General features: G+C 42.6%; 1 protein-coding gene across 1 annotated transcript in view; it reads left to right on the plus strand.

Moving 5' to 3' along the window:
• Positions 1-26,282, plus strand: part of Ir8a (Ionotropic receptor 8a) — a 97,057-nt gene that overhangs the window by 24,961 nt on the left and 45,814 nt on the right. The window contains exon 8 of the mRNA XM_071683769.1: positions 6,588-6,785. Coding sequence (XP_071539870.1) covers positions 6,588-6,785 — 198 coding nt within the window. The remainder of the gene's footprint in view (positions 1-6,587; positions 6,786-26,282) is intronic.

Genomic DNA, 26,282 nt, shown 5'->3' on the forward strand with positions numbered 1-26,282 from the left:
CTCATCCCCAACAGACTTCATACTTGCCCCTCTTTCCAGGACTCTTGCATTTACCTCCCTTACAACCCCATCCATAAACAAATTAAACAACCATGGAGACATCACACACCCCTGCCGCAAACCTACATTCACTGAGAACCAATCACTTTCCTCTCTTCCTACACGTACACATGCCTTACATCCTCGATAAAAACTTTTCACTGCTTCTAACAACTTGCCTCCCACACCATATATTCTTAATACCTTCCACAGAGCATCTCTATCAACTCTATCATATGCCTTCTCCAGATCCATAAATGCTACATACAAATCCATTTGCTTTTCTAAGTATTTCTCACATACATTCTTCAAAGCAAACACCTGATCCACACATCCTCTACCACTTCTGAAACCGCACTGCTCTTCCCCAATCTGATGCTCTGTACATGCCTTCACCCTCTCAATCAATACCCTCCCATATAATTTACCAGGAATACTCAACAAACTTATACCTCTGTAATTTGAGCACTCACTCTTATCCCCTTTGCCTTTGTACAATGGCACTATGCACGCATTCCGCCAATCCTCAGGCACCTCACCATGAGTCATACATACATTAAATAACCTTACCAACCAGTCAACAATACAGTCACCCCCTTTCTTAATAAATTCCACTGCAATACCATCCAAACCTGCTGCCTTGCCGGCTTTCATCTTCCGCAAAGCTTTTACTACCTCTTCTCTGTTTACCAAATCATTTTCCCTAACCCTCTCACTTTGCACACCACCTCGACCAAAACACCCTATATCTGCCACTCTGTCATCAGACACATTCAACAAACCTTCAAAATACTCATTCCATCTCCTTCTCACATCACCGCTACTTGTTATCACCTCCCCATTTACGCCCTTCACTGAAGTTCCCATTTGCTCCCTTGTCTTACGCACCCTATTTACCTCCTTCCAGAACATCTTTTTATTCTCCCTAAAATTTACTGATAGTCTCTCACCCCAACTCTCATTTGCCCTTTTTTTCACCTCTTGCACCTTTCTCTTGACCTCCTGTCTCTTTCTTTTATACTTCTCCCACTCAATTGCATTTTTTCCCTGCAAAAATCGTCCAAATGCCTCTCTCTTCTCTTTCACTAATACTCTTACTTCTTCATCCCACCACTCACTACCCTTTCTAAACAGCCCACCTCCCACTCTTCTCATGCCACAAGCATCTTTTGCGCAATCCATCACTGATTCCCTAAATACATCCCATTCCTCCCCCACTCCCCTTACTTCCATTGTTCTCACCTTTTTCCATTCTGTACACGTTATTGGATTACGTGTTAATTGACAGGCGTGCGAAAGAGAGACTTTTGGATGTTAATGTGCTGAGAGGTGCAACTGGAGGGATGTCTGATCATTATCTTGTGGAGGCTAAGGTGAAGATTAGTATGGGTTTTCAGAAAAGAGGAGTGAATGTTGGGGTGAAGAAGGTGGTGAGAGTAAGTGAGCTTGGGAAGGAGACCTGTGTGGGGAAGTACCAGGAGAGACTGTGTACAGAATATATATATATATATATATATATATATATACGAATAAAGTGTATATGAACGCGCACCTAGCGATTAGCATGCCTGCCTCTTGCACAAGGGGTCCCAGGTTCGATCCTAGCTGTTGGAGCTTTGTATGTTCTATGAAGGTGCGCGTTCACATACACTTTATTCGTATTCATATAACTCCGCGTTGTACAGTCAGGTTCGGTAAAACACTATCAGCTGGCTATGTGTTCTGTTTGGAAACAACCGATAGACCCCGTTGCTCACCATAGTGAGACGAAGGGTATTCGAGTACTTAGTATTTCGAATAGTTGTTTCCTATTATACAGTCCCTTAGCCTAGCGGTTAGCATGCCTGCCTCTTGCACAAGGGGTCCCAGGTTCGATCCTGGCTGTTGGAGCTTTGTATGTTCTATGAAGGTGCGCGTTCATATACACTTTATTCGTATTCATATAACTCCGCGTTGTACAGTCAGGTTCGGTAAAACGCTATCAGCTGGCTATGTGTTCTGTTCGGAAACAACCGATAGACCCCGTTGCTCACCATAGTGAGACGAAGGGTATTCGAGTACTTAGTATTTCGAATAGTTGTTTCCTATTATACAGTCCCTTAGCCTAGCGGTTAGCATGCCTGCCTCTTGCACAAGGGGTCCCAGGTTCGATCCTGGCTGTTGGAGCTTTGTATGTTCTATGAAGATGCGCGTTCATATACACTTTATTCGTATTCATATAACTCCGCGTTGTACAGTCAGGTTCGGTAAAACGCTATCAGCTGGCTATGTGTTCTGTTCGGAAACAACCGATAGACCCCGTTGCTCACCACAGTGAGACGAAGGATATTCGAGTACTTAGTATTTCGAATAGTTGTTTCCTATTATACAGTCCCTTAGCCTAGCGGTTAGCATGCCTGCCTCTTGCACAAGGGGTCCCAGGTTCGATCCTGGCTGTTGGAGCTTTATATATATATATATATATATATATATATATATATATATATATATATATATATATATATATATATATATAAAGATATATATATATATATATATATATATATATATATATATATATATATATATATATATATATATATATATATAAAGATATATATATATATATATATATATATATATATATATATATATATATATATATATATATATATATATATAAATGGTAAACAGAGAAAAGGTAGTAAAAGCTTTGCGGAAAGTGAAGGCCGGCAAGGCAGCGGGTTTGGAGGGTATTGCAGTGGAATTCATTAAAAAAGGGGGTGACTGTATTGTTGACTGGTTAGTAAGGTTATTTAATGTATGTATGACTCATGGTGAGGTGCCTGAGGATTGGCGGAATGCTTGCATAGTGCCATTGTACTAAGGCAAAGGGGATAAAAGTAAGTGCTCAAATTACAGAGGTATAAGTTTGTTGAGTATTCCTGGGAAATTATATGGGAGGGTGTATATATATATATATATTGGAATTCCGCCAATCCTCAGGCACCTCACCATGAGTCAGAAATACATTAAATATTCTTACCAACCAGTCAACAGCACAGTCACCAACTTTTTTTAATAAATTCCACTGCAATGCCATCCAAACCCGCCGCCTTGTCGGCTTACATCTTCCGCAAAGCTTTTACTACCACTTCTCTGTTTACCAAATCATTCTCCCTAACCCTCTCACTTTGCACACCACCTCGTCCAAAACACCCTATATCTGACACTCTATAATCTAACACATTCAACAAACTTTCAAAATACTCACTCTATCTCCTTACATCACCACTACTTGTTATCACCTCCCCATTAGCCGCCTTCACAGATGTTCCCATTTGTTCTCTTGTCTTACGCACTTTATTCCCCTTCTTCCAAAACATCTTTTTATTCTCCCTAAGATTTAATGATACTCTCTCACCCCAACTTTCATTTGCCCTCTTTTTCACCTCTTGCACCTTTCTCTTGACCTCCTGCCTCTTTCTTTTATACATCTCCCACTCATTTGCACTATTTCCCAGCAAAACTCGTCCAAATGCCTCTCTCTTCTCTTTCGCTAATAATCTTACTTCTTCATCCCACCACTCACTACCCTTTCTAATCTGCCCACCTCCCACGCTTCTCATGCCACAAGCATCTTTTGCGCAAGCCATCACTGCTTCCCTAAATACATCCCATTCTTCCCCCACTCCCCTTACGTCCTTTGTTTTCACCTTTTTCCATTCTGCACTCAGTCTCTCCTGGTGCTTCCTCACACAAGCTCACTTACTCTCACCATTCTCTTCACCCCAACATTCTCTCTTCTTTTCTGAAAATCTCTACAAATCTTCACCTTCGCCTCCACAAGATAATGATCAGACATCCCTCCAGTTGCACCTCTCAGCACATTAACATACAAAAGTCTCTCTTTCGCGCGCCTATCAATTAACACGTAATCCAGTAACGCTCTCTGGCCATCTCTCCTACTTACATACGTATACTTATGCATATCTCGCTTTTTAAACCAGGTATTCCCAAACATCAGTCCTTTTTCAGCACACAAATCTACAACCTCTTCACCACTTCCATTTACAACGCTGAACACCCCATGTACACCAATTATTCCCTCAACTGCCTATTACTCACCTTTGCATTCAAATCACCCATCACTATAACCCGGTCTCGTGCATCAAAACACACTCACTCAGCCGCTCCCAAAACACTTGCCTCTCATGATCTTTCTTCTCATGCCCAGGTGCATATGCACCAATAATCACCCATCTCTCTCCATCCATTTTCAGTTCTACCCATATCAATCTAGAGTTTACTTTCTTACACTCTATCACATACTCCCACCACTCCTGTTTCAGTAGTGCTACTCCTTCCCTTGCTCTTGTCTTCTCATCAACCCCTGACTTTACTCCCAAAACATTCCCAAACCACTCTCCCCTTTTACCCTTGAGTTTTGTTTCACTCAGAGCCAAAACATCCAGGTTCCTTTCCTCAAACATACTACCTATCTCTCCTATTTTCTCATCTTGGTTACATCCACACATTTTTAGACACCCCAATGTGAGCCTTCGAGGAGGATGAGCACTCCCCGCGTGACTGTTTCTTCTGTTTCCCCTTTTAGAAACTTTATTTCTTTTTTTTTTTTTTTTTTTTATACTTTGTCGCTGTCTCCCGCGTTTGCGAGGTAGCGCAAGGAAACAGACGAAAGAAATGGCCCAACCCCCCCCCCCCCATACATATGTACATACACACGTCCACACACGCAAATATACATACCTACACAGCTTTCCATGGTTTACCCCAGACGCTTCACATGCCTTGATTTAATCCACTGACAGCACGTCAAACCCTGTATACCACATCGCTCCAATTCACTCTATTCCTTGCCCTCCTTTCACCCTCCTGCATGTTCAGGCCCCGATCACACAAAATCTTTTTCACTCCATCTTTCCACCTCCAATTTGGTCTCCCTCTTCTCCTCGTTCCCTCCACCTCCGACACATATATCCTCTTGGTCAATCTTTCCTCACTCATTCTCTCCATGTGCCCAAACCATTTCAAAACACCCTCTTCTGCTCTCTCAACCACGCTCTTTTTATTTCCACACATCTCTCTTACCCTTACGTTACTTACTCGATCAAACCACCTCACACCACACATTGTCCTCAAACATCTCATTTCCAGCACATCCATCCTCCTGCGCACAACTCTATCCATAGCCCACGCCTCGCAACCATACAACATTGTTGGAACCACTATTCCTTCAAACATACCCATTTTTGCTTTCCGAGATAATGTTCTCGACTTCCACACATTTTTCAAGGCTCCCAAAATTTTCGCCCCCTCCCCCACCCTATGATCCACTTCCGCTTCCATGGTTCCATCCGCTGACAGATCCACTCCCAGATATCTAAAACACTTCACTTCCTCCAGTTTTTCTCCATTCAAACTCACCTCCCAATTGACTTGACCCTCAACCCTACTGTACCTAATAACCTTGCTCTTATTCACATTTACTCTTAACTTTCTTCTTCCACACACTTTACCAAACTCAGTCACCAGCTTCTGCAGTTTCTCACATGAATCAGCCACCAGCGCTGTATCATCAGCGAACAACAACTGACTCACTTCCCAAGCTCTCTCATCCCCAACAGACTTCATACTTGCCCCTCTTTCCAGGACTCTTGCATTTACCTCCCTAACAACCCCATCCATAAACAAATTAAACAACCATGGAAGGTATTAAGAATATATGGTGTGGGAGGCAAGTTGTTAGAAGCAGTGAAAAGTTTTTATCGAGGATGTAAGGCATGTGTACGTGTAGGAAGAGAGGAAAGTGATTGGTTCTCAGTGAATGTAGAAACTTTATATATATATATATATATATATATATATATATATATATATATATATATATATATATATATATATATTATTGATCCTGTAGGCGGTCACACTATATTACATAGATGTATGACTAGGTGTACAGGTGGATAATACTACAGGCCAGGTCCTCAGCACGAGCACAGACAAAAGGAGGACAGGCCAGGTTCTCAGCACTAGCACAGACAAAAGGAGGACAGGCCAGGTTCTCAGCACTAGCACAGACAAAAGGAGGACAGGCCAGGTTCTCATCACTAGCACAGACAAAAGGAGGACAGGCCAGGTTCTCAGCACTAGCACAGACAACAGGAGGACAGGCCAGGTTCTCAGCACTAGCACAGACAACAGGAGGACAGGCCAGGTCCTCAGCACTAGCACAGACAACAGGAGGACAGGCCAGGTTCTCAGCACTAGCACAGGCAACAGGAGGACAGGCCAGGTCCTCAGCACTAGCACAGACAGCAGGAGGACAAGCCAGATTCTCAGCACTAGAGCACTAGCACAGGCCAGGTACTAAGCACGACACATGAACCATCCTGACGCGGTTATTTGTGACGAAAAGTCTTTATCTACGGTCGAACTTCAAAATCAAGGCGTCAATCACAGTTTGTTTCTTGCAAGATAATATGATGTTCAATTCTTTATTATAATCAATATTCCTTAACTGGAGGCGTCCATTTCTCTCGGTTTAGGAGCTGAGTTCGTGGCAGAATATGAAGTGGGAACAAGACACGCTGCAGATGGTGCCGCAATTCAAGTTCGAAATCACGGCCATCAACAGCACCGACACATCGGCCGTGGGAAGCTGGACCACCGCCGACCGGCTGCGCCTCAACCCTGAGTACGAGCACTCGCCCATCAGGAGGTTCTTCAAGATAGGCACCATATTGGTAAGCTGTCGTCTCCTCTACCATCTCACTCTACATCTATCTTATCATTTTATATATATATATATATATATATATATATATATATATATATATATATATATATATATATATATATATATATATTGGAAAGGATCACAATTTTGCGTGTGATCAAGTATATTTCTATGAGTCCACGGGGAAAGTGAAACACGATAAGTTCCCAAGTGAACTTTCGTGTAACAATCACATCACCAGGGGAAACACAAGAGAGAAATATAACAGTCAGTTGATATACAACGAAGAGACGTAGCTAGAACGGCATTTGGTAAACATATACTTTGATGCTGTCTCCCGCGTTAGCGAGGTAGCGCAAGGACACAGACGAAAGAATGGCCCAACATACCCACATACACATGTATATACATAAACGCCCAAACATGCACATGTATATACATAAACGCCCAAACAAGCACATATAAATACCTATACATTTCAGGGTATACATACATATATATACGCAGACATATACATAGATGCACATGTAAATATTGATACATGCTGCTTCCATCCATTCCTGCAGCAACCCCGCCACGCATGAAATGGCATCCCCATATCCCCCCCCCCCCCCCCCCCCGTGTGCTCGCGAGGTATCGCTAGGAAAAGACAACAAAGGCCCCATTCGTTCACACTCAAGTCTCTAGCTGTCATGTGATAATGCACCGAAACCACAGTTCCCTTTCCACATCCAGGCCCCACAAAACTTTCCATAGTTTACCACAGACGCTTCACATGCCCTGGTTCAATTCAGTGACAGCACGTCGACCTCGGTATACCACATCGTTCCAATTCACTCTATGCCTTGCACGCCTTTCACCCTCCTGTATGTTCAGGCCCCGATCGCTCAAAATCTTTTTCACTTCATCCTTCTACCTCCAATTTGGTCTCTCACTTCTCCTCGTTCCCTCCACCTCTGACACATATATCCTCTTTGTCAATCTTTTCTCACTCATTCTCTCCATGTGACCAAACCATTTCAATACATCCTCTTCTGCTCTCTCAACCTCACTCTTTTTATTACCAAACACCTCTCTTACCCTTTCATTACTTACTCGATCAAACCACCTTACACCACATATTGTCCTCAAACATCTCATTTTGTAACACATCCACCGTCCTCCGCACGACCGTATCTGAAGTCCATGCCTCACAACCAGATAACATTGTTGGAACCACTTCCTCAAACATACCCATTTTTGCTCTCCGAGATAATGTTCTCGCCTTCCACACATTTTCAACGCTCCCAGAACCTTCGCCCCCTCCCCCACCCTGTGACTCACTTCCGCTTCCATGGTTCCATTCGCTGCCAAATCCACTCCTAGATATTCAAAACACATCACTTCCTCCAGTTTTTCTCCATTCAAACACATCCCAATTTACTTATCCCTCAACCCTATTGAACCTAATAATCTTGCTCTTATTCACATTTGCTCTCAGCTTTCTTCTTCCACACACTTTACCAAACTCAGTGACCAACATCTGTAGTTTCTTACCCGAATCAGCCACCAGCGCTGGGGACAACAAGTGACACTTCCTAAGCCCTCTCACCGACAGCAGACTGCATACTTGCCCCTCTCTCCAAAACTTTTGCATTCACCTCCCTAACAACCCCATCCATAAACGAATTAAACAACCATAGAGACATCACGCAACCCTGCTGCAAACCGACATTCACTGGGAACCAATCACTTTCCTCTCTTCCTACACGTACACATGCCTTATATCCTCGATATAAACTTTTCACTGCTTCTAACAACTTGCCTCCCACACCATATACTCTTAATACCTTCCACAGAGCATCTCTATCAACTCTATCATATGCCTTCTCCAGATCCATAAATACTGCATACAAATCCGTTTGCTTTTCTAAGTATTTCTCACAAACATTCTTCAAAGCAAACACCTGATCCACATATCCTCTCCCACTTCTGAAAACACACTGCTCATCCCCAATCTGATGCTCTGTACATGCCTTCACCCTCTCAATCAATACCCTCCCATATATTTTCCCAGGAATACTCAACAAACTTATACCTCTGTAATTTGAACACTCACTCTTATCCCCTTTGCCTTTGTACAGTGGCACTATGCATGCATTCCGCCAATCCTCAGGCACTTCACCATGAAGTATACATGCAATGAACATCCACACCAACCAGTCAACAACACAGTCACCCCTTTTTTAATAACTTCCAGAACAATACCATCTAAACCCGCCACCTTGTCGGCTTTCACTACCTCTTTTCTGTTTACCAATATTATATATATATATATATATATATATATATATATATATATATATATCCCTGGGGATAGGGGAGAAAGAATACTTCCCACGCATTCCTCACGTGTCGTAGAAGGCGACTAAAGGGGACGGGAGCGGGGGGCCAGAAACCCTCCCCTCCTTGTATTTTGACTTTCTAAAATGGGAAACAGAAGAAGGAGTCACGCGGGGAGTGCTCATCCTCCTCGAAGGCTCAGACTGGGGTGTCTAAATGTGGGTGGATGTAATCAAGATGAGAAAAAAGGAGAGATAGGTAGTATGTTTGAGGAAAGGAACCTGGATGTTTTGGCTCTGAGTGGAACGAAGCTCAAGGGTAAAGGGGAAGGGTGGTTTGGGAATGTCTTGGGAGTAAAGTCAGGGGTTAGTGAGAGGACAAGAGCAAGGGAAGGAGTAGCACTACTCCTGAAACAGGAGTTGTGGGAGTATGTGATAGAGTGTAAGAAAGTAAACTCTAGATTGATATGGGTAAAACTGAATGTTGATGGAGAGAGATGGGTGATTATTGGTGAATATGCACCTGGGCATGAGAAGAAAGATCATGAGAGGGAAGTGTTTCGAGAGCAGCTGAATGAGTGTGTTAGTGGTTTTGATGCACATGACCGGGTTATAGTGATGGGTGATTTGAATTCAAAGGTGAGTAATGTGGCAGTTGAGGGAATAATTGGTATACATTGGGTGTTCAGTGCTGTAAATGGAAATGGTGAAGAGCTTGTAGATTTATGTGCTGAAAAAGGTCTGGGGATTGGGAATACCTGGTTTAAAAAGCGAGATATACATAAGTATACGTATGTAAGTAGGAGAGATGGCCAGAGAGCGTTATTGGATTACGTGTTAATTGATAGGCGCGCGAAAGAGAGACTTTTGGTTGTTAATGTGCTGAGAGGTGCAACTGGAGGGATGTCTGATCATTATCTTGTGGAGGCGAAGGTGAGGATTTGTAGGGGTTTTTAGAAAAGAAGAATGTTGGGGTGAAGAGAGTGGTGAGAGTAAGTGAGTTTGGGAAGGAGACTTGTGTGAGGAAAGTACCAGGAGAGACTGAGTACAGAATAGAAAAAGGTGAGAACAAAGAAGGTAAGGGGAGTGGGGGAGGAATGGGATGTATTTAGGAAAGCAGTGATGGCTTGCGCAAAAGATGCTAGTGGCATGAGAAGCGTGGGAGGTGGGTTGATTAGAAAGGGCAGCGAGTGGTGGGATGAAGAAGTAAGATTATTAGTGAAAGAGAAGAGAGAGGCAGTTGGACGATTTTTGCAAGGAAAAAATGCAAATGAGTGGGAGATGTATAAAGGAAAGAGGCAGGAGGTCAAGAGAAAGGTGCAATAGGTGAAAAAGAGGGCAAATGAGAGTTGGGGTGAGAGAGTATCATTAAATTTTAGGGAGAATAAAAAGATATTTTGGAAGGAGGTAAATAAAGTGCGTAAGACAAGGGAACAAATGGGAACTTCAGTGAAGGGGGCTAATGGGGAGGTGATAACAAGTAGTGGTGATGTGAGAAGGAGATGGAGTGAGTATTTTGAAGGTTTGTTGAATGCGTTTGATGATAGAGTGGCAGATATAGGGTGTTTTGGTCGAGGTGGTGTGCAAAGTGAGAGGGTTAGGGAAAATAATTTGGTCTTTTCCTAGCGCTACCTCGCACACATGAGGGGGGGAGGGGGTTGTTATTACATGTGTGGCGAGGTGGCGATGGGAATGAATAAAGGCAGACTGTATGAATTAGGTACATGTGTATATATGTATATGTCTGTGTGTTTATATATATGTGTACATTGAGATGTATAGGTATGTACATTTGCGTGTGTGGACGTGTATATATATACATGTGTATGTGGGTGGGTTGGGCCATTCTTTCGTTTGTTTCCTTGGACTACCTCGCTAACGCGGGAGACAGCGACAAAGCTGTTGTTCGCTGATGATACAGCGCTGGTGGCTGATTCATGTGAGAAACTACAGAAGCTGGTGTCTGAGTTTGGTAAAGTGTGTGAAAGAAGAAAGTTGAGTAAATGTGAATAAGAGCAAGGTTATTAGGTACAGTAGGGTTGAGGGTCAAGTCAATTGGGAGGTGAGTTTGAATGGAGAAAAACTGGAGGAAGTGAAGTGTTTTAGATATCTGGGAGTGGATCTGGCAGCGGATGGAACCATGGAAGCGGAAGTGGATCATAGGGTGGGGGAGGGGGCGAAAATTCTGGGAGCCTTGAAGAATGTGTGGAAGTCGAGAACATTATCTCGGAAAGCAAAAATGGGTATGTTTGAAGGAATAGTGGTTCCAACAATGTTGTATGGTTGCCAGGCGTGGGCTATGGATAGAGTTGTGCGCAGGAGGATGGATGTGCTGGAAATGAGATGTTTGAGGACAATGTGTGGTGTGAGGTGGTTTGATCGAGTAAGTAACGTAAGGGTAAGAGAGATGTGTGGAAATAAAAAGAGCGTGGTTGAGAGAGCAGAAGAGGGTGTTTTGAAATGGTTTGGTCACATGGAGAGAATGAGTGAGGAAAGATTGACCAAGAGGTATATGTGTCGGAGGTGGAGGGAACGAGGAGAAGAGGGAGACCAAATTGGAGGTGGAAAGATGGAGTGAAAAAGATTTTGTGTGATCGGGGCCTGAACATGCAGGAGGGAGAAAGGAGGGCAAGGAATAGAGTGAATTGGAGCGATGTGGTATACCGGGGTTGACGTGCTGTCAATGGATTGAATCAAGGCATGTGAAGCGTCTGGGGTAAACCATGGAAAGCTGTGTAGGTATGTATATTTGCGTGTGTGGACGTATGTATATACATGTGTATGGGGGTGGGTTGGGCCATTTCTTTCGTCTGTTTCCTTGCGCTACCTCGCAAACGCGGGAGACAGCGACAAAGCAAAAAAAAAAAAAAAAAAAAAAAAAAAATATATATATATATATATATATATATATATATATATATATATATATATATATATATATATATATATATATACATATATATATTTATTTAATTTATTCATTTATTTATTTATATTTAGTATACTTTGTTGTTGTCTCCCGCGTTAGCGAAAGCTAACACACGAAAGAATGACCCAACCCAACCACATACACATGTATATACATACACGTCCACACACGAACATATACATAACTATACATTTCAACGTATGCATACATATACATACACACACATATACATAAATACACACATACATAATTCATACTTGCTGCCTTTATTCATTCCCGTCGCCACCCCGCCACAAGACAACTAAGGCCCCATTCGTTCACACTCAGTCTCTAGCTGTCATGTGATAATGAACCGAAAGCACAGATCCCTTTCCACATCCAGGCCCCACAAAACTTTCCATAGTTTACCACAGGCGCTTCACATGCCCTGATTCAATCCACTGACAGCACGTCGACCCTGGTATACCACATCGTTCCAATTCACTCTATTCCTTACAAGCCTTTCAACCTCCTGCATGTTCAGGCCCCGATCGCTCAAAATCTTTTTCATTCTATCCTTCCACCTCCAATTTGGTCTCCCACTTCTCCTCCTTCCCTCCACCTCTGACACATATATCCTGTATGACAATCTTTCCTCACTCATTCTCTCCATGTGACCAAACCATTTCAAAACACCCTCTTTTACTCTCTCAACCACACTCTTTTTATTACCACACATCTCTCTTACCCTTTCATTATTTACTCGATCAAACCACCTCACACCACATATTGTAAATATCTCAAATATATCAAATATCTCATTTCCAACACATCCACCCTCCTCCGCACAATTCTATATATAGCCCACGCCTCGCAACCATATACCATTACTGGAACCACTATTCGTTCAAACATACCAATTCTTGCTTTACGAGATAACGTTCTCGACTTCCAGATATTTTTCAACGCTTCCAGAACTTTCGCCCCCTCCTCCACCCTGTGACACTTCGTTTCCATCGTTCCATCTACTGCCAAATCCACTCCTAGATATCTAAAACACTTCACTTCCTCCAGTTTTTCTCCATTCAAACTTACCTTCCAGTTAACTTGTCCCTCAACCCTACTGTACCTAATAACCTTGCTCTTATTCACATTTACTCTCAGCTTTCTTCTTCCACACACTTTACCAAACTCAGTCACCAGCTTCTGCAGTTACTCAACCGAATCAGACACCAGCGTTGTATTATCAGCGAACAACAATTGACTTACTTCCCAAGCCCTCTCACCGACAACAGACTGCAAACTTGCCCCTCTCTCTAAAACTCTTGCATTCACCTCCCTAACAACCCCATCCATAAACATATCAAACGACCATGGAGACATCACGCACCCCTGCCGCAAACCGACATTCACTGAGAACCAATCACTTCCCTCTCTTCCTACACGTACACATGCCTTACATCCTCGATAAAAACTTTTCACTGTTTCTAGCAACTTGCCTCGCACACCATATATTCTTTATACCTTCCACAGAGCATCGCTATCAACTCTATCATAAGCCTTCTCCAGATCCATTAATGCTACATGCAAATCCATTTGTTTTTCTAAGTATTTCTCACATACATTCTTCAAAGCAAACACCTGACCCACACGACATCTACCACTTCTGAAACCACACTGCTCTTCCCCAGTCTGATGCTCTGTACATGCCTTCACTCTCTCAATCAATACCCTCCTATATAAGTTCCCAGGAATACTAAACAAACTTATACCTCTGTAATTTGAGCACCCACCTTTATCCCCTTTGCCTTTGCACAATGGCACTATGCATGCATTCCGCTAATCTCAGGCACCTCACAATGAGCCATACATACATTAAATATCCTTATCAACCAGTCAACAACACAGTCACCACCCTTTTTGATATATTCCACTACAATACCTTCCAAATCTGCCGCCTTGCCGGCTTTCATCTTCCGCAAAGCTTTCACTATCTCTTCTCTGTTTACCAAAATCATTCTCCCTAACCCTCTCACTTCGCACACCACCTCGATCAAAACACCCTATATCTGCCACTCTATCATCTAACACGTTCAACAAACCTTCAAAATACTCACACCATCTCCTTCTCACATCACCACTACTTGTTATTACCTCCCCATTAGCCCCCTTCAACAATGTTCCCATTTGTTCTCTTGTCTTACGCACTTTATTTACCTCCTATCTTTTTATTCTCCCTAAAATCTAATGATACTCTCTCACCCCAACTCTCATTTGCCTTCTTTCACCTCTTGCACCTTTCTCTTGACCTCCTGCCTCTTTCTTTTATACATCTCCCGGTCATTTGCACTATTTCCTTGCAAAAATCGTCCAAATGCCTCTCTCTTCTCTTTCACTAATAATCTTACTTCTTCATCCCACCACTCACTGCCCTTTCTAATCTGCCCACCTCCCACTCTTCTCATATCACAAGCATCTTTTGCGCAAGCCATCACTGCTTCCCTAAATATATCCCGTTCCTCCCCCACTCCCCTTACCTCCTTTGCTCTCACCTTTTTCCATTCTTGTTATTATTATTTGTCGCGGTCGCGCAAGGCAACAAACGAAAGAATGGCTCAACCCACCCAACATACACACGTATATACATACATATACATTAACACACGCGCATATACATTCCTATTCATTTTAACGTATATATATATATATATATATATATATATATATATATATATATATATATATATATATATATATATATATATATATATTTATATATATATACAGACATATACATATATGCACATGCACATAATTCATACTTGCTGCCTTTATTTAATCCCGTCGCCACCCCGCTTCACATACAATAGAATCCCCCCATCCCCCACCCCCGCGAGATAGCGCTGGGAAAGGACAAAAGGCCATATTCGTTCACACTCTGTTTCTAGCTGTAATGCGTAATGCACCGAAACCACAGTTCTCTTTCCATATCCAGGCCCCACAAAACTCTCCAGGGTTCACCTCAGACGCTTCACATGCCCTGGTTAATCCACTGACAGCACGTCGACCCCGTAATACCACATCGTTCCAATTCACTCTATTATTTACACGCCTTTCACCCTCGTGTATGTTCAGGCCCCGATCGCTCAAAATCTTTTTCACTCCATCTTTCCACCTCCAATTTGGTCTCCCACTTCTCCTCGTTCCCTCCAACTATGACATACATCCTGTTTGTCAATCTTTCCTCACTCATTCTCTCCATGTTACCAAACCATTTCAATATACCCTCTTCTGCTCTCTCAAAAACACTTATTATTACCACACGTCTCTCTCACCCTTCCATTGCTCAGTCAAACCACCTTCACGCCACACATCGTCCGCAAACAACTCATTTCCAGCACATCCACCGTCCTCCACACAACCCTATCAATAGCCCATGCCTCACAACCACATAACACTGTTGGAACCATTCCTTCAAACATACCCATTTTTGCTCTCCAAAATAACGTTCTCGCCTTCCACACATTCTTCACCGCTTCCAGAACCTTTGCCCCCTCCCCCACCCTGTGACTCACTTTAGTTTCCATGGTTCCATCCGCTGCCAAATCCACTCACAGATATCTAAAACACTTCACTTCCTCCAGTTTTTCTTCATTCAAACAGCTCCCAATTTACTTTTCCCTCAACCCTACTCTCCATAATAACCTTGCTCTTATTTACATTTACTCTCAGTTTTCTTCTCTCAAACACTTTATCAAACTCAGTCACCAGCTTCTGCAGTTTCTCACTCGAGTCAGCCACCAGCGCTGTATCATCAACCGAACAACAACTGACTTACTTCCCAAGCCCTCTCATCTACAACAGACTGCATACTTGCCCCTCTTTCCATAACTCTTGCATTCACCTCCCTAACAACCCCATCCATAAACAAATTAAACAATCATGAGACATCACGCATCCTTGCCGCAAACCAACATTCACTGGGAATCAATCACTTTCCTCTCTTCCTACTCGTACACATGCCTTACATCCTCGATAAAAACTTTTCACTGCTTTTAACAACTTACCTCTCTCACCATATATTCTTAATACATTCCACAGAGCATCTCTATCAACTCTATCATATGCCATATCCAGATCCATAAATGCTACATACAAATCCATTTGCTTTTCTAAGTATTTCTCACAAACATTCTTCAAAGCAAACACCCGACCCACATATATTCTACCACTTCTGAAACCACAATGCTCTTCCCCACTCTGATGCTCTGTACATGCCTTCACCCTCTCAATCAATACCCTCCCATATAATTTCCCAGTAATACTTAACAAACTTTTACCTCTGTAATTTGAGCACTCACTCTTATCCCCTCTGCCTTTGTACAATGGCACTATGCAAGCATTCCGCCAATCCTCAGGCACCTCACCATGAGTCATACATACATTAAATAACCTTACCAACCAGTCAACAATACAGTCACCCCCTTTTTTAATAAATTCCACTGCAATACCATCCAAACCTACTGCCTTGCCGGCTTTCATCTTCCGCAAATCTTTTACTGCCTCTTCTCTGTTTACCAAATCCTTTTCCCTAACCCTCTCACTTTGCACACCACCTCGACCAAAACACCCTATATCTGCCACTCTATCATCAAACACATTCAACAAACCTTCAAAATACTCACTCCATCTACTTCTCACATCACCACTACTTGTTATCACCTCCCCATTAGCCCCCTTCACTGAAGTTCCCATTTGTTCCCTTGTCTTACGCACTTTATTTACCTCCTTCCAAAACATCTTTTTATTCTCCCTAAAATTTAATGATACTCTCTCACCCCAACTCTCATTTGCCCTCTTTTTCACCTCTTGCACCTTTCTCTTGATCTCCTGCCTCTTTCTTTTATACTCCCACTCATTTGCATTTTTTCCTTGCAAAAATCGTCCAGATGCCTCTCTCTTCTCTTTCACTAATAATCTTACTTCTTCATCCCACCACTCACTACTCTTTCTAATCAACCCACCTCCCACGCTTCTCATGCCACAAGCATCTTTTGCGCAAGCCATCACTGCTTCCCTAAATACATCCCATTCCTCCCCTACTCCCCTTACCTCCTTTGTTCTCACCTTTTTCCATTCTGTACTCAGTCTCTCCTGGTACTTCCTCACAAGTCTCCTTCCCAAGCTCACTTACTCTCACCACTCTCTTCACCCCAACATTCTCTCTTCTTTTCTGAAAACCCCTACAAATCTTTACCTTCGCCTCCACAAGATAATGATCAGACAACCCTCCAGTTGCACCTCTCAGCACATTAACAACCAAAAGTCTCTCTTTCGCGCATCTATCTATTAACACGTAATCCAATACCGCTCTCTGGCTATCTCTCCTACTCACATACGTATACTTATGTATATCTCGCTTTTAAAACCAGGTATTCCCAATCACCAGTCCTTTTTCAGCACATAAATCTACAAGCTCTTCACCATTTCCATTTACAACACTGAACACCCAATGTATACCAATTATTCCCTCAACTGCCACATTACTCACCTTTGCATTCAAATCACCCATCACTATAACCCGGTCATAACCGCTAACACACTCATTCAGCTGCTCCCAAAACACCTGCCTCTCATGATCACACTCATTCAGCTGCTCCCAAAACACCTGCCTCTCATGATCTTTCTTCTCATGCCCAGGGGCATATGCACCAATAATCACCCATCTCTCTCCATCAACATTCAGCTTTACCAATATCAATCTAGAATTTACTTTCTTACACTATCACATACTCCCATATCTCCTGTTTCAGGAGTAGTGCTACTCCTTCCCTTGCTCTTGTCCTCCCACTAACCCCTGACTTTACTCCCAAGACATTCCCAAACCACCCTTCCCCTTTACCCTTGAGCTTCGTTTCACTCAGAACCAAAACATCCAGGTTCCTTTCCTCAAACATACTACCTATCTCTCCTTTTTTCTCATCTTGGTTACATCCACACACATTTAGACACCCCAATCTGAGCCTTCGAGGAGGATGAGCACTCCCCGCGTGACTCTTTCTTCTGTTTCCCCTTTTAGAAAGTTAAAATACAAAGAGGGGAGGGTTTCTAGCCCCCCGCTCCCGTCCCTTTTAGTCGCCTTCTACGACACGTGAGGAATGCGTGGGAAGTATTCTTTCTCCCCTATTCCCAGGGAAATAAACATTAGGCCTACCTCAGTGCTGGCTGTCGCCAAGGGTGTAAACCATGATAGCTCATGGTCACCCTACGCCATCACTCACGCATCGAGAGATTACTGATGAAGTATAGTCTAGCAAAATAGTTTAGTTAGCAGTGAATAAATCTTCAGATTGTAACAATAATAAAAGTGGCAATCAATGTGACAACGAAACTGGGATGAGTGTGGAAAAGTGAAAAAGTTAATTAGTGGATTAATTAACCAAGGAAACTGATATAATTGCCTTGGCAATACAACAAATGGCATCCTACATTACACAGAGCAGAGACGAAGGGGGTCATTGAGTATTCCGCCACCATGGAGACAGTTTGCCTAGCCCAGGGAAATAACATTAACGTGTGCAAGGCCCGTTCCCCTGTAAGGATAACGAGCCAATAAAATGTCTACAAGAGACGCTAGTAACTTCAATTCCAACAGAACAACAGCAGGAACCAAGGGTCAGAAGGGGCCGCGCGCCAGCATAGGCCTGCAGAGAACTTTAGCAGTGCGTGGACGGGAACAGTGACCTGTACCAAGGGCCTACGCTGGGCGCACGACGCTGCATATGAATAGTGCACGAATAGTGCCGACTTGACATAAGAAACGTAGGCCCTCGCTTAGCTAGGACTGCCGCACGACGGGATCCCCTTCCACGTACATTAGCTAAAGCAACTATCTTTACATACTTTGTGGGAAACAATACGAGAACATGGTCGATGAATATTGGTACATGAGGGCTGTTCGGGTCGGAGGTTGGTATCCCTGTGTTAATGGGACGTCACATGTTGATATATTGTGATATTTTCTGTCGTATTTGTTAATCAAGTTTGACATTACAAATAGCCCTATGAAGTCATTCACACTGATATATTTTAACTTCACAGTTAAACAACTAAAAATGTGTGAGGTAAGTTGACTACAGAACCTGTGAAAGCTTGACCTTCCATTTCGGTGGTGGCCTATATTTTCCAACAAGTGGTCAACACTTGCTCTAAACAGTATTGATCTGTAATGGTGTATCATCCCTCCTCGAACTGACAAGCACCTGACATGGCATCCGGAGTGTGTGCTCCTACTGTGTCGTTTTGCATGGATACCCAAACATAGGAAATACACACATGGATCATCAGTCTTACCTGGCTCGTATTCTACGTCAGCCAGCACCTCCTGCCGCTATGATGAGGCGTGGATGCCGCCAGCACAGATGTTAGAACGCATCCCTCACCTCTTCTTAGATGCCACAGTACAACAAGATTACACATAAAACTGATCCACCAGGTCCTCCTCCGGGGTAGTGTTGCGTGGTCGGCGGCTCCATTTCCGACCAGCTGCAGCCCCATCGCCACTGGGCAACTTCAGAAATGCTGTGACCCTCATTGTAAAGGGCGACAATGGATCCCTGCGTTTCCTGTGAGGTTTCCATAACGAATGGCATGAGAAACATTACATCGTCACACGTTGGCTCGGATATGGTTCATAACCGGCAATGAAGCTTTTCGTGAACCAGGTTCATAAACAACGAACTCGGTCTCCCGCTTCGACTATTTGATGGCAATTAATCGTCAAAACGAACCATGCGCTGCAGCCATAGCCCATGTACGCTACTTTACTCCGTAAGCCATACATCAGGAGCGGTAACATCTGTCTCTCTAGACTGTGAGACAGTAATCACATATATAACTGATGAAGTATTCCCACATGGCAACACACTCCTGTGGTGGGGACTGGATGGTGACGGGTGAGGACAGGCATACCAACCCTCCCGAGACATTATCAGTCAACGTATTATTTCGGAGCACAGATGTTTGCTTTAGCTACCGTACGTCCTGAATTGACCGGAAGGAGAGGTGTAACCCGTTGATGCTCCCTTTAAATGAACTTTACCACCAGAGTCTAAGCAGGGCCGCTGGTCAATATCATGTTGTGCGGCAGAAATTACAGTGTACTACTGTTTTAAGTGCATTTCCATAACTATTCCTTTGCACGTGAGTTGTACGTTGATAGAGCCATCTCACTTGTCATTGGTCATAGGATGATTTTTCCCCAAATTTTCCCTAACACTTGCGAATTAAGTTATTTTAGTTATTACAAGCAGGTGCATCAGGATGCATGCCTAATTATTCCTACAACAGTTATTAAAATCAGATATTAAAGGTAAAAATATTCGCAGCCTTTCCTTAGCCTAGAGGCAAGTGAGTGGTCGCAGAATGATTGGCAGTCCATCGGCCTAGTTGGGTCCTTAATGTTCTCATTCAGAGGTTTTACTTAAAACATGGCTTATGGGCCTCCATGGACTATCAAGTAACTACTAGTCTACTACACTTGTTATATCCTTTTATGATACATATTCGCCATTTTCCGCGTTAGCGAGGAAGCGTTGAGAACAGAGGACTTAGCCTTAGAGACAATATCCTCACTTGGCCACTTGGCCACCTTCTCTGTTCTATTTTCTTTTTTTCTGGAAAAGTGAAAAACGGGATGGGAGGATTTACAGTCCCCCCCACACCCTCCCCTTTTAGTCACCTTCTGCGATAAGCAGGGAATAAGTGGGAAGTATTCTTTCTCCCCTATTCCCGGGGATAATCTATATATATATATATATATATATATATATATATATATATATATATATATATATATATATATATATATATTTTATTTATATGTATTTTGCTTTGTCGCTGTCTCCCGCGTTTGCGAGGTAGCGCAAGGAAACAGACGAAAGAAATGGCCCAACCCACCCCCATACACAATGTATATACATACACGTCCACACACGCAAATATACTTACCTATACATCTCAATGTACACATATATATACACACACAGACACATACATATATACCCATGAACACAATTCACACTGTCTGCCTTTATTCATTCCCATCGCCACCTCGCCACACATGGAATACCATCCCCCTCCCCCTTCATGTGTGCGAGGTAGCACTAGGAAAAGACAACAAAAGGCCCCATTCGTTCACACTCAGTCTCTAGCTGTCATGCAATAATGCTCGAAACCACAGCTCCCTTTCCACATCCAGGCCCCACACAACTTTCCATGGTTTACCCCAGACGCTTCACATGCCCTGATTCAATCCACTGACAGCACGTCAACCCCGGTATACCACATCGATCCAATTCACTCTATTCCTTGCCCTCCTTTCACCCTCCTGCATGTTCAGGCCCCGATCACACAAAATCTTTTTCACTCCATCTTTCCACCTCCAATTTGGTCTCCCACTTCTCCTCGTTCCCTCCACCTCCGACACATATATCCTCTTGGTCAATCTTTCCTCACTCATTCTCTCCATGTGCCCAAACCATTTCAAAACACCCTCTTCTGCTCTCTCAACCACGCTCTTTTTATTTCCACACATCTCTCTTACCCTTACATTACTTACTCGATCAAACCACCTCACACCACACATTGTCCTCAAACATCTCATTTCCAGCACATCCACCCTCCTGCGCACAACTCTATCCATAGCCCACGCCTCGCAACCATACAACATTGTTGGAACCACTATTCCTTCAAACATACCCATTTTTGCTTTCCGAGATACTGTTCTCGACTTCCACACATTCTTCAAGGCTCCCAGGATTTTCGCCCCCTCCCCCACCCTATGATTCACTTCCACTTCCATGGTTCCATCCGCTGCCAGATCCACTCCCAGATATCTAAAACACTTTACTTCCTCCAGTTTTTCGCCATTCAAACTTACCTCCCAATTGACTTGACCCTTAACCCTACTGTACCTAATAACCTTGCTCTTATTCACATTTACTCTTAAGTTTCTTCTTTCACACACTACCAAACTCAGTCACCAGCTTCTGCAGTTTCTCACATGAATCAGCCACCAGCGCTGTATCATCAGCGAACAACAACTGACTCACTTCCCAAGCTCTCTCATCCACAACAGACTTCATACTTGCCCCTCTTTCTAAAACTCTTGCATTCACCTCCCTAACAACCCCATCCATAAACAAATTAAACAACCATGGAGACATCACACACCCCTGCCGCAAACCTACATTTACTGAGGCCCAATCACTTTCCTCTCTTCCTACACGTAAAACATGCCTTACATCCTCGATAAAAACTTTTCACTGCTTCTAACAACTTGCCTCCCACACCATATATTCTTAATACCTTCCACAGAGCATCTCTATCAACTCTATCATATGCCTTCTCCAGATCCATAAATGCTACATACAAATCCATTTGCTTTTCTAAGTATTTCTCACATACATTCTTCAAAGCAAACACCTGATCCACACATCCTCTACCACTTCTGAAACCACACTGCTCTTCCCCAATCTGATGCTCTGTACATGCCTTCACCCTCTCAATCAATACCTTCCCATATAATTTACCAGGAATACTCAACAAACTTATACCTCTGTAATTTGAGCACTCACTCTTATCCCCTTTGCCTTTGTACAATGGCACTATGCACGCATTCCGCCAATCCTCAGGCACCTCACCATGAGTCATACATACATTAAATAACCTTACCAACCAGTCAACAATACAGTCACCCCCTTTTTTAATAAATTCCACTGCAATACCATCCAAACCTGCTGCCTTGCCGGCTTTCATCTTCCGCAAAGCTTTTACTACCTCTTCTCTGTTTACCAAATCATTTTCCCTAACCCTCTCACTTTGCACACCACCTCGACCAAAACACCCTATATCTGCCACTCTATCATCAAACACATTCAACAAACCTTCAAAATACATACTCCATCTCCTTCTCACATCACCACTACTTGTTATCACCTCCCCATTTGCGCCCTTCACTGAAGTTCCCATTTGCTCCCTTGTCTTACGCACTTTACTTACCTCCTTCCAGAACATCTTTTTTTTTTTTTTTTTTTTTTTTTTTTTTCCAAAAGAGGGAACAGAGAAGGGGCCCAGGTGAGGATATTCCCTCAAGGGCCCAGTCCTCTGTTCTCAACGCTACCTCGCTAATGCGGGAAATGGCGAATAGTATGAAAAAAAAAAAAAAAAAAAAATATATATATATATATATATATATATATATATATACATAGTCTAATATTGGAAGTATAGTTCATTATTATTTTGAAATTTGAAACATTGGTATTGGTTCTGAACTAATGATGGTTCAACTTTGTTGTATTGATTAAGAAGTAATGCAGTTGTGTTTTGTAACCCACACAGCAACTAGAGGCTAAGATGTTATCGTTTTGAATTCTGTTTGATGTACATGTATAGAGTATATATCTTATGCTTAATCATTTCCAAACGTGAAATGGATAACACCTCACCCCATTTCACTGTATCCTGTGCATGCATTTCACCCCAAGCACTCAAAATATTTTTCACTCCATACTTCCATCTCCATTATCCCTGGGGATAGGGGATTAAGAATACTTCCCACGTATTCCCTGCGTATCGTAGAAGGCGACTAAAAGGGGAGGGAGCGGGGGGCTGGAAATCCTCCCCTCTCGTTTTTTTTTAATTTTCCAAAAGAAGGAACAGAGAATTGGGCCAGGTGAGGGTATTCCCTCAAAGGCCCAGTCCTCTGTTCTTAATGCTACCTCGCTAACGCGGGAAATGGCGAATAGTTTAAAAGAAAGAAAGAAAATATATATATATATATATATATATATATATATATATATATATATATATATATATATATATATATATATATATATATATATTCCTATAAGTCCACGGGGAAAATGAAACACGATAAGTTCCCAAGTGCATTTTCGTGTAATAATCACATCATTAGGGGTGACAAGAGAGAAATATAAATCAGTTGATTTACATCGAAGAGACGAAGCTAGGACGCCATTTGGTAAACATGTGATTGGATAATCCTAGCTTCGTCTCTTCGATGTATATCAACTGACATATTTCTCTCTTGTGTCTCCCCTGATGATGTGATTATTACACGAAAGTGCACTTGGGAACTTATCGTGCTTCATTTTCCCCGTGGACTCATAGGAATATCTTGATCACGTGCAAAATTGTGATCCTTTCTAATATATATATATATATATATATATATATATATATATATATATATATATATATATATATATATATATATATATATATATATATATTATCCCTGGGGATAGGGGAGAAAGAATACTTCCCACGTATTCCCTGCGTGTCGTAGAAGGCGACTAAAAGGGAAGGGAGCGGGGGGCTGGAAATCCTCCCCTCTCGTTTTTTTTTAATTTTCCAAAAGAAGGAACAGAGAAGGGGGCCAGGTGAGGATATTCCCTCAAAGGCCCAGTCCTCTGTTCTTAACGCTACCTCGCTATCGCGGGAAATGGCGAATAGTATGAAAAAAAAAAAAAAAAATATATATATATATATATATATATATATATATATATATATATATATATATATATATATATATATATATATATATATACCCTGGGGATAGGGGAGAAAGAATACTTCCCACGCATTCCCCGCGTGTCTTAAAAGGCGACTAAAGGGGATGGGAGCAGGGGGCTAGAAACCCTCCCCTCCTTGTATTTTAACTTTCTTAAAGGGGAAACAGAAGGAGTCATCCGGGGAGTGCTCATCCTCCTCGAAGGCTCAGACTACGGTGTCTAAATGTGTGTGGATGTAACCAAGATGAGAAAAAAGGAGAGATAGGTAGTATGTTTGAGGAAAGGAACCTGGATGTTTTGGCACTGAGTGAAAAGAAACTCAAGGATAAAGGGGAAGAGTGGTTTGGGAATGTCTTGGGAGTAAAGTCAGGGGTTAGGGAGAGGACAAGAGCAAAGGAAGGAGTAGCACTACTGAAGCAGGAGCTGTGGGAGTATGTGATACAATGTAAGAAAGTAAACTCTAGATTGATATGGGTAAAACTGAAAGTGGATGGAGAGATGGGTGATTATCAGTGCCTATGTACCTGGTCATGAGAAGAAAGATCATGAGAGGCAAGTGTTTTGGGAGCACCTAAGAGAATGTGTTAGCAGTTTTGGTGCACGCGACCGAGTTATAGTGATGGGTGATTTGAATGCAAAGGTGATTAATGTGGCAGTTGAGGTTATAATTGGTGGACATGGGGTGTTCAGTGTTGTAAATGGTAATAGTGAAGAGCTTGTAGGTTTGTGCGCTGAAAAAAGACTAGTGATTAGGAATACCTGGTTTAAAAAGAGTTATACATAAGTATACGTATGTAAATAGGAGAGATGGCCGGAAAGCGTTACTAAATTGCGTGATGATTGACAGGCACGTGAAAGAGAGACTTTTGGATGTTAATGTGCTGAGAGGTGCAACTGGAGGGATGTCTGATCATTATCTTGTGGAGGCAAAGGTGAAGATTTGTAGAGGTTTTCAGAAAAGAATAGAGAATCTTTGGGTGAAGAGATTGGTGAGAGTGAGTGAGCTTGGAAAGGAGACTTGTGTGAAACTGAGTACAGAATGGACACAAGGTGAAAGCAAATGATGTAAGGGGAGTGGGGGAGGAATGGGATGTATTTAGGGAAGCAGTAATGGCTTGCGCAAAAGATGCCTGTGGCATGAGAAAGGTGGGAGGTGGGCAGATTAGAAAGGGTAGTGAGAGGTGGGATGAAGAAGTAATTTTGTTAGTGAAAGAGAAGAGAGAGTCATTTGGGCGTTTTTTGCTGGGCAATAGTGCAAATGACTGGGAGATGTATATGAGAAAGAGGCAGGATAAGAGAAAGGTGCCAGAGGTGAAAAAGAGAGCAAATGGGCGCTGGGGTGAGAGAGTATCATTAAATTTTAGGGAGAATAAAAAAAATGCTTTGGAAGGAGGTAAATAAAGTGCGTAAGACAAGAGAACAAATGGGAACATCGGTGAAGGGGCTAATGGGGAGGTAATAACAAGTAGTGGTGAAGTGAAAGCGAGATGGAGTGAGTATTTTGAAGGTTTGTTCAATGTGTTTGACGATAGAGTGGCAGATGTAGGGTGTTTCGGTCGGGGAAGTGTTCCAAGTAAGGGGTCAGGAAGAATGGTTTGGTTGAAGCCTTGCGGAAGATGAATGCCGGCAAGGCGGCGGGTTTGGATGGTACTGCAGTGGAATCAAAAAAA

The sequence above is a fragment of the Panulirus ornatus genome, chromosome 37, assembly GCF_036320965.1.
Source record: "Panulirus ornatus isolate Po-2019 chromosome 37, ASM3632096v1, whole genome shotgun sequence".
NCBI classification, from domain to species: Eukaryota; Metazoa; Arthropoda; class Malacostraca; order Decapoda; family Palinuridae; genus Panulirus; species Panulirus ornatus.